This window comes from Eptesicus fuscus, chromosome 2 (genome assembly GCF_027574615.1).
Source record: "Eptesicus fuscus isolate TK198812 chromosome 2, DD_ASM_mEF_20220401, whole genome shotgun sequence".
NCBI classification, from domain to species: Eukaryota; Metazoa; Chordata; class Mammalia; order Chiroptera; family Vespertilionidae; genus Eptesicus; species Eptesicus fuscus.
Window position 1 is genome coordinate 70,760,105 of NC_072474.1, and position 10,783 is coordinate 70,770,887.

The 10,783-nt window shown below is 38.2% G+C and overlaps 1 protein-coding gene across 1 annotated transcript in view; it reads right to left on the bottom strand.

Annotated features, from left to right (window-relative positions):
* MTHFD2L (methylenetetrahydrofolate dehydrogenase (NADP+ dependent) 2 like) overlaps positions 1-10,271 on the bottom strand; it is a 97,946-nt gene extending 87,675 nt beyond the window's left edge. Inside the window, exons 1-2 of the mRNA XM_054728353.1 lie at positions 10,087-10,271; positions 7,962-8,084 (exon numbers count right to left, since the gene is read on the bottom strand). Coding sequence (XP_054584328.1) covers positions 7,962-8,084; positions 10,087-10,240 — 277 coding nt within the window. The 5' untranslated portion in view covers positions 10,241-10,271. The remainder of the gene's footprint in view (positions 1-7,961; positions 8,085-10,086) is intronic.
* Positions 10,272-10,783: the final 512 nt, after the last annotated feature.

The following is a 10,783-nucleotide window of genomic DNA, read 5'->3' on the forward strand; positions in this document are numbered from 1 at the left end:
ATAACCTGTTTGTGAAAGCAACCACTCAGAAAGATGTAACTACATAGATTTGAGAGACTAAAAAAACTCTTGAGATGGATTTCACCTGGGTCTGAGTGGAGAGAGACTAAGTGGCTACAGAGATCTGCCAATCTCACTAATGTGTCAATGATATCTCAGTGATTTACTCAGCTTCCAGTATAAACCATTAACATTTTTTTAAATCACTACTTTCTCAACGTTGCCATAATGTGGTTAACTATTCCACATACAGGAGATTCACCTTTCATTTTTGTCCCCTTGCTCATAAATTCTTTGATAAAAATTTTATCTAAGAATTTCTTTTTAACTGAATGAATGGTATTGTGAGGATGACTTTGTTTCTATGTGAATACTCAAATTTTGTCTAGAAAGATTTGAAATAAAATATTCTTTTCCAAATCTAGTCTTTTTTCTTTGAATAAACTTTAAGCGCATAAAATGGTTGAATCATAACTTATGGCTTGAGACACAATCTCAATTTTGATCTAAGCAAAATTCTGATTTATTTTATCAATTACAAAATATTTAAATAGCTATTTTTCATAAGGTAGGCATATGCAAATCCACCACCCCAAACGAAGTTACAGCTTTAACAATCATCTATATAGGACCATATAATTCACCCATTAACCCATCTCCTTTCCTGCTCCAACCTGATGTAAAGTTTATCCTGAATCCTGTGTGTAGCATTCCCATTTAAAAGTCTTCCTTTTCATATAGTTTCATTGCATTTATTTGTGTTTTTTTTTCAGAAATTCAGCAAATTTACCATTTAAGTGTTCTTATCTATCTATGGCTCTGATAATTTCTCTTTCAGGTAAGTAGATATTGATTGTGACTCTGAATTTGATTCTCTCTCCATATTTTTGAATGGTGGTTTTCCCTGCAACCTCAGTTCTTTCATGGATCAAGAAAAAATTAATTCTTAATTTGCTCACTTTTCTTTGTTGTTAAGACAAGAGGATTTATGTTAATCTGGCTAGGACTGGGCTTTGTTTAATTGGGTTGTTTTTATTTTCAGTAAATTATTGATTTTTGAGAGCTCTTTGTATATTCTGTATATACATGTTATCAAGATATGCTTTGGAAGTATACTCCTCCAGTCTGTGTCTTATCTTTTCATTCTTTTAACAGTATCTTTTGAAGAGCATAGTTTTCTATTTCAATGAAGTCTAATTTATCAAGTTCTCCTTTCATAACCACATAAAATCCAATTGTTCCAGCACCATATGTTGAAAGCATATTATTTATCTTTCTACTTTTGTCAAAAATCAGTTGTTGATATAAGTATGGTTCTATTTCTGGGCTTTCTAACTTGGTTGGAATACCACATGGTCTTGATTACATAGCTTTATAATCAGTCTTAAAATCATGCAGTATTAATCTTCCAACTATGTTACTCATTTTTAAAGTTATTTTGACTATTCTAGGTACTTTACATTTCCATATAAATTTTACAATTTGTCAACTTCTACAAAAATAGTATATTAGAATTTTAATTAGGACTCTCTTGAATCTACAAATCAATTTGAGGATAAGTGATCCCTTAATAATATTTAGTCTTCCAATCCATGACTATAGTATATTAACATGTGGGTTATTTAAACGTGCATTATGTATTTTCTAAATATTTGGAGAGTTTCCAGATATTTTTCTGTTAGTGATTTTTTATTTAATTCCATTGTGGTGAGAAAACATACTTTAGGTACCATGAACCTTTTAAACAATATAAAGCTTTATGACCTAGAAAATGCTATATCTTGATAAAGGTTCTATGTGAACTTAGAAAAAGTGTGTATTTTGTTCTTTATTAGAAGAGTGTTCTATAAATGACAATTAGGTCAAATTGGATGACACTGTACTTCATATCTCTATCTTTACTGATTTTTTTGTACACTTGTTCTCTCAATTATTGAGAGAGTACTACTGAAATCTATTATAATTTTTAGTTTTCCTTGTAATTCTATTAATTTTTATTGAATATATTTTAAAGCTTACTTCTTAGATATATAAATAATTTAAATTGCCATTTCCTTTTAATAAACAATTCCTTTATTACTCTGGAGTGACTTTATTCATTCCTGGTAATATTCATCACTCTGAAATATACTTTATCCAGTATTAACATAATCACTTCACTTTCTTTTGATTAGTGTTAGCATGATATGTCTTTTCCATCATTTTGCTTTTAACCTCTCTGTGTCTTTATACTTGAAGTGTGTTTCTTATAGGCAGCATATACTAGTTAGTTGGGTCTTGCTTTTTATTCAATCTGAGAAAATCTGATATTAATTATTTACAACATGTTATTTTATTTAACCAAATCTATCAACTGTTATATGTTTTTATTATTGTCATTTCCTTTTTTTCTTCCCTCCTTTAGAAAAATTAAATGTTTTTAATAATTCAATTCTATTTCCTTTGTTGGCTGATTGGCTATAAATCTACCTCATTTCTTTGCTTTCTATCCAAATGAGTCCATGGAAACTGCTTGTACATTGTTTAATCCTTATGCGGATTTGTCCTCCAACTTCAGAATTATAACTCTAACTTGAAATTTCTTTTATTTATTTACCACAATTTTAAAAAGTAATCTCAGATTTCTAAATCATGAAATAATTTGAATTCAGATTATTAACCAAATGATAAGTGTAATTGAATGGAATTGTTTTATTTGTTCATTTACTCATTGGTTCATTACAACAATCCTATCAGACATGTACAAGGGAGGCTATCTCAACCCACTTCCACATAGCCACCTACCAAAATGACGAACGTATCCCACTGCTTCTGTAACACATGCAGGCTGATGTCCAGGACTTGCCAAAAGAATATCAGAGAGTAGTTAATAAACTATTTCTGTTCCTACCAGTTGAGTTTCATGATAATCAAGAAATAATTGTGCATTTATCTCAATCTGGTTTTGCCAATTATTTTGCAGTAAATTATGTAATTTAATTTTAAAATGATATAACCAAATAATAATGGACTGTGAAAACAGTTATGTTTATGAAAATTAAGCTGAATGTTCTAGAAAGACTCTTGAGAAATAAAAAGAATTAGTAATACTTTAGATAAATGCAAGACAACTATGAAAATTGGGAGACATTTTCTAAATCTAGACAAAATTTCTCTCAGCTTCACCTCCAATTGAAAATTATAGCCAATGAATCATAGGTATTATTAATGCTAGAAGATGATACAAAATTCTAATCAGTAGGTTCCAAAGAGTTTTGGACCCACACCAAAACACTGATGAGTAAAATAAGTTATTTAAATGTTTTATGTTATAATGTTTAAGCTAAATATGCATTGTTTTTATGATTTTCCTTTTTAATCAACTTTCTGTATTGACCAACAAACTATATGACCCAAATGAGTCATATAGTTCCAATCCTCTTGATACAAAGGGAAAAAAAGTGAGTCATCAGTTAAATAACAATCAGTAAATCAAAAGGTCAGATTACAAACTCAGACTACAGATATCCAAAGCTGAATGGTATCTTCTGCTAGCAACAACATACCACTCAGTATGTGATTACTAAAATAAGACATAGGCCACTTCAGGATGAATAGTCTATTTACTACTTACAGTCTTTATAATTATATTTATAGTTTTTTCTCTCACTATTATCATTTTTTATCCTTAACAAAAGCAAATTATGAGTAATGATAGGAATATCATTATTGATCAGGACAAAACCATAAAAATATAGGTTACAAGGCTGGAGAACAAGTAGAACAGATGGAAGATCACTGAGGTAATTCTAGTGGAGATGGTAGTTACATGCACTAAGAACCTGAATGTGAATGTTTGAAACACATGCTTGTAATGTTCAGAGTCAGCAAAATGTAGGTCAATAAAGGTTATAAAGGCAGGCTCTGAAATCAGACTGCCTGAATTTGGGTCCTGGCTCTACCATTTACTATCAAGTAATATCGGACAATTCCTTTAACCTGTGTTTCCTCATCTGTGACATGAAGGCAATAATTCCTACGGCATAAGGCTGTTTTAAAGATTAAATAAAATAAGCTGCATAAAAGAGTGCCTGCAACATAGTAAGCACAGATTATTCACCAGATAACATTGATACACTGGTGAGGGTATTAACACAACAGTCCAAAGTAATGCCATGAGTGACCAATCTACAAGGATTCACATCCCAGTGCAATTATTTACCAGCTCTGTAACCTTAAGGAAAGTTTAACCTCTCTGGGCCTCAAATCCCTCATCAGTAAAATGTGCATAAAAAAGCTCCAACCCCACAAAAGATTATTGTGAGGATTTAAATCTATACTAATAAAAGGGTAATATGCTAATTAGACCAGACACCTTCCAGACAACCTTCCAGTCATCCTTCTGGACAAAGCCATGGTGGCAGGGCAGAGGCAGTTAGGGGCAATAAGGCTGGCAGGGGAGAGCAGTTAGGGGGATCAGACTGGCAAGGAAGAGCAGTTAGGGGGATCAGGCTGGCAGTTAGGGGGATCAGGGCGGCAGGGGAGAGCAGTTAGGAGGATCAGGCCAGCAGGGGAGAGAAGTTAGGGCGATCAGGCCAGCAGGGAAGAGCAGTTAGGGCAACCAGGCCGGCAGGGGAGAACAGTTAGGGGGATCAGGCCAGCAAGGGAGAGCAGTTAGGGGTGATCAGGCAGGCAGGCAGAGGTGGTTAGGGGCGATCAGGCAGGCAGGCAGGTAGGTGAGCTGTTAGGGGCATCAGGCAGGCAGGCACAGTGGTTAGGGGCGATCAGGCAGGCAGGCAGGTGAGCTGTTAGGAGCCAGTGGTCCCGGATTGCAAAAGGGATGTCTGACCACTGGTTTAGGCCCAATCCCTGCCTAAGAGGATGTAGGCTGGGCTGAGGGACCCCTCCCCCCCCCCCATGCATGAATTTCATGCACCTGGCCTCTAGTAAGTTAATAAATGTAAAGTGAGTGAGACTTAACTGCTTAATGTAATAAATGTTAGCCACTACTATTTTGTATATTACTTGCTTTTCAGCTAATTGAAAATTGCTCTTTCTGAGAGTATCCAGATGTTAGTTACCACCATGTTCCCTTTGGCTCCATGCTTCTCACCCTCCAAAATAAATAGGACTCAAACAATTTACTAGTATTTCTATACAGATAGATCACCAGTGACATCTAGTGGTATTGCTGACAAATTCACCAAATGAGTTATATTGCCCACATAGAGGTAAAATTTCTAGAGATATAAATTTAATTTTTAAGACAGACTAAATTGAATGTTGTTATTTGGAAATTTTATATAACTACTAGAGGCCCAGTGCACAAAATTTGTGCACTGGGCAGAGGGCAGGGGGAAAATGGGGGAAGGACCCTCAGCCCAGCCTGCGCCCTCTCGCAGTCCAGGACCCTTTGAGGTATGTCAACTCGGCTCCTGGCTGAGCGGCACTCCCCCTGTGGGATTGCACTAACCACCAGGGGGCAGCTCCTGCATTGAGCATATGCCCCCTGGTGGTCAGTGAGCATCATAGTGACTTGTCATTCCTCCGTTTGGTCAATTTGCATATTAGGGTTTTATTATATAGGACTAGAGGCCCAGTGCATGACTGAATCATGCACGTGTAGGGTCCCCTACACGCTTTCGCTTTCGATCATGTGGGAGCTGGGTGTCTGTCCGCTGGTGCCTGAGTGGACAGGCACCCAGCTCCCACGCTTTTGCTTTCGATCACAGGGGAGCTGGGTATCTGTCCGCTGGTGCACCAGGCCTTTCAGAAGCCTCCGGTGCGGCGAAGGCTTCTGAAAGGCCTGGTGCCTGAGCGGACAGGCATCCAGCTCCCCCACTTTTGATGGTCCGCGGTGGGACATGAGCTCGCTGCCCCAGAGGCTCCTTCTGTGCCGCAGCACAGCCATGGCACAGACGCTGAGCTCGAGCCGCCACTGGCGACGCGGGCTCAGCATCCCGCCGGCCCAATCGGCCACCTCGGCCACCCCGAGTCCTGCCCCCCCGCCCCTCCTGGCCAATCGCGGGCATAGCGAAGGTACGGTCAATTTGCATATTTGTCTATTGTTAGGTAGTATTTGGATGTAGTACAAATGCAAATGGGAGAAATTTCATAAACTGCAAACTATAAATAGATTGCTTGGCAAATACAGTTCAAAAAAAAATTGGGCCAAACAATTGGGTTTAAACCCATTGCCTATATTTTTGGACAGATTTATGATTCTCGTAAACCCCTAATAATATCTAGACCTCAGTTTCCTATAATATGAAATGAAGGTGTTGTACATGTTGAATTTCTTTCCAGTTCTAAAAGTAAGTGATGAGTTACTATACTAATTTTAACATGATGAATCCATAGTATTACCTATCAGAAGCACTTTCTCAGAGGGAAACCTTGAAGACTTGATAACTTCCAAGATCCTTTCCAACTTTATTATTTTTTAAAATCAGCCATGTTGGAATTAGACATATAAATTTTTGGTGTAATTTAATCAGCACGGAAGTTATAACATACTAAGATGTTAGGTTATATTGTTGAAGAAATTAAAATATTAACACCACATAAAGATGTGAGGCAAAGCATCATGCATCTTTATTTTCTGCAAGTCAAAACTTACAGAAGGATGCGAAACTGCACAAAAGTAATGTAACCTATACTATATCAGCAGTCCTTGCTTTGCTCCTTGAAAATGCACAAATTTTAGAGACACAACTAATTAAATAACACCAGCCCTTCAACAACACAGTTCATATGTCAGTGACCATGGTATATTAACTGTATTATGTCAGAGCTGCTGGCTCTTTGGTTCATAAATCCCTATTTACTAGTAAATAATAGATAAAGCATCAGGAGCAGTGACCAACATATCACTTCTTTCAAAGCCCATCGATGATTGGCCACTGCACATTTGTATTCAGTGCAAACATAGACAGCAAAGCATGTTTCCTCCTTGTCTCCAAGTGTAAATTCACATGACATTTCCCCAAAGTGAACAATCAACAGAGGGAATTAGCCTATGAAGAGGAAAAGTACAGCAGAGTCAAAATGTAATGTTGCTAGAACTGAAAGTGGATTGAATAGCTCTGAAAACGGTGACAGCCAAGCAAAGACAGACAAAATCTAGGCAATCATGAAGTGAATGTAAGACCTATGACCTAAAAACAAGCTCAAGTTGCTTCAATAGGGTGCTAATTGAATATAAATGGTTGTACAAGAAATAGGTGACTGGAATGTTGACACTGTGCCCTTTGGAGCAATTTAGCTAGGCAGGAATTCAGAGAAGGTGAACTTATCACATCAATGAGGAAAGTTATGACAAAAAGAATGATAACGTCCCAGAGAAAGTGACACTGGCATAAAACCTCACTTTGAAGAAACTCAGAAAAATGAAAGCTGATCCAAACTTAAAAAGAAATATGAAAGTTCAAGTCACCAAGACTTAGAAAAGATGCTTGTTCCATATTGTAAGTCATACGATGAGAAGACGATAACTTCTGTTCAAATTCTTGACAAGTTTTTTGTAAAGAAATAAAATACTTTCATTCTCAATGTTTTAAAGTTTTAAACTACAGGGTACTAAATAAATATTAGTTTTACTATTTTTCATTTCCCTATACATTTACAAACCACAGTAAGTAAATTTATAATGGTTTGAGAAAACATTTTAAGAGTCATGGAACAATTGTCATTTTTGCCCTTGATTAAGATCATTTTGCCTGGTTTCAGCTTACACAGTCATTTTACAGTCTTGCAATACTGTGCAAAGCAAGGAATGCATGTATTGTCAATGTCCAAGTAGTTCTTTCACATTTTCAGTCATTGTAAGCATAAGTCACTCAGAAATTGTCACTATTACCTGATAGTATAATAGCTTGATCCCTTCTGAAAAAATTATATAAATTACTTGCAGTATCATGACATAATGTTGAAAGATGCCCTTTACCCTAACCAAAGCAGACATATAGAAAAGCATTAAATACCTGGCAGTGGCAACTGAACTAATATGCCACTGACTCTTGGGTCCATGTTCAATTGATCAGTTATATCCAAAAGCTCTTCTTGAGAAACATCCTTAGGCTTTAGAATAATCTCACTGTAGATACCTAGAAGAAAACAAGCACAGACAGTCACCTGATTAACAAAGATGTGTGCTTTTCATTAGTGGTGTCTTACACAGTGTGTAACTCAAGCATGTCAAACTCAAAGGCTAACATGGCAGAATGGAGCTTGAGAGAGCAGGCCAGGGTTGCCGCCAGCAACAGGGGAAGCAAAGCTTTCCACACACCCTGGCCTGGCCCACCCACTTAAGGCAACAAAGTTTCCAATTATAACCCCAACACAAATGGATGTGGGCCTCGGAGGGAGCCCCAGGCTTGGCTCCGCTCCAGGCTACAAAGTTTCAATTGTAGAAGGAAAATAAATTCCAGATACCAGGGCCTCCGCTTGGGTTGCCAGGGGGCGTGGCCCACCTGCAAACCACCACAGGCCCCTCACTCAGGCAGCCCCATGCCCCAAGGGAACCCCACCCTGATCAGGGACTCCCTTCAGGGCAAACCAGCTGGCCCCCACCCCTGTACCAGGCCTCTATCCTATCTAATAAAAGAGTACTATGCATATTGATCATCACTGCAACACACAATATAGCTGCCCCCATGTGGTCAAAGATCCTGGCCCCATGTGGACATAAGATGGCCACCACAAGATGGCCAGCAGGAGAGGGCAGTTGGGAGGCACCCGGCCTGCAAGGGAGGGCAGTTGAGAAGGACCAGGCCTGCAAGGGAGGGCAGTTGGAGGTGATCAACCCTGCAGGAGAGGGCAGTTAGGGGTAACCAGGCTGGCAGAGGAGGGAAGTTGGGGGCAAACAGGCTGGCAGCAGAGTGGTTAGGGGGTGATCAGGCTGGCAGGCAGAAGAGGTTAGGGGCAATCAGGAAGGCAGGCAGGCAAGCAGTTGGGAGTCAGCAGTCCTGGATTGTGAGAGGGATGTCCGACTGCCCGTTTAGGCCCACCAGGATCGGGCCTAAACAGGCAGTTGGACATCCCTCAAGGGGTCCCAGATTGGAGAGTGTACAGGCTGGGCTGAGGGACAACCCCCCTCCATGCACGAATTTCGTGCACTGGGCCTCTAGTGTAAAATAATAGAACATTTTAATAAAAATTAATATTTTTCCTTGAACATTAACTTACCGGATACTGAATAACTGCACAAATTAATAAGTGTAACACAAATAAACCTATTTCTCTTGTTCTCCAAAAGCGAAATATTTCCTGTTGCGCACACCAAATAAATCAGTCCAAGACTAATGAGTGGCAATGGGCTGCTATATATTCGCTGCTAGTATTAGTGGAGAGAAACGGTGCACTTGCGCATAAGGCACGTAAGGGAAATGAATGCAACACGATTATAGTCATCAGTCATTAACGAACATTGTAGTTCATTATTAATAATTATGTATAACAGGATATTGTAAACATTAAGCTATGAAATTTTTATTAAAATGTTTCCTACACACCGTTATTTTGACTGGGCCGCAAAAATATTCGTTGTGGGCCGCATGCGGGCCGCGAGTTTGATGTGCTTTGTGTATCTGGTTTTTTCTGCTCCTGTCTCACAGGAAGGAAAGGCCCTTCTACAAAAATGGTGTTCTAAGCATCATCAGAAGGGATTTCTCAAACAGGGTTCACATGCATTCTTTGGCCCAGTACCCTGTGCGGCAAATTGTCCTTATTTGTGATAAGCTACTATTAGTGAATTTGAATACAGTAAAAACATCAATAGCACCACCACCACTGACAGGTCAAGTTTGACAGAGTGAACGGACCAGATTTATTATCTCATTAAAGCAAATGTAATAAAAATGGTCCTTTTAAGTGTAAAGTCTTCCTCTCACATCTCACCATAGCATCTGAAATTACATTGAATTGATTCAATAAGAAATTTAAAGACAAGGGGTAAGAAATGAACATAAACATTGGTAACAAAAAAAATCTATCATAATAATAAATGTTATTCAAATAACACTTATTTGACAATGATCATTCATTATCACACTTTGAAGTAAAACCAGAAACATTCTTTAGTAACAAGCACAACTAAAGCATCCCTACCTACAGCAGAGGCGGCTTGAATCTTCTTCCTGACGTAGGTGTGGCTTGCTGGGTTATCTCCCACTAAAATGATACTGAGGTGAGGTCTTCTGTTCCCAAGGGAAATCCAGGACTCCACACCCTCTTGTATTTCTTTCTGGATTTGTTTGGCCATTTCAGTTCCTGAGATAATAATGGCATCGTGTCTATGGAAAATAAAAGATTAAATGTAGTACTGAAGACGACAGTAAGGGGTATTCAACAACATACGTTTAAGATACAAGAATGTCTAAAACATTCGTGGTTCTCCAAGTGAGCATCCAAATTTTGATTTTCCAAGTATATATGACACCCAATTCTTCAGGTTCATAAATATACTTACAATTTTGTGAAATGTTCTAAATCTGCTTTTTAGTTTTAGGTCTGCATTATAATATATCTATAGTATACATTTCTTTATAACTACCATATGGATTTTTTAAATTATCAAACCATATACTCCAGATCTGGACTATAATACTGGCTCTGTTGAAAGCTCTGCTATTTTTTGGAAGAAGCAGATCAGCACAGTCTAGTTAAAAACTAACACCCATCTTGAAAGCCTTGTGCCATGTAGCACTAGTATGTGACCCCACAGTACTGCGACCCTAAGGCTAGTGTGTTCACTGTTAGTTACTGTGCCCTATACAAGACCCGAAGTCATGAGCTCTGTACTGCA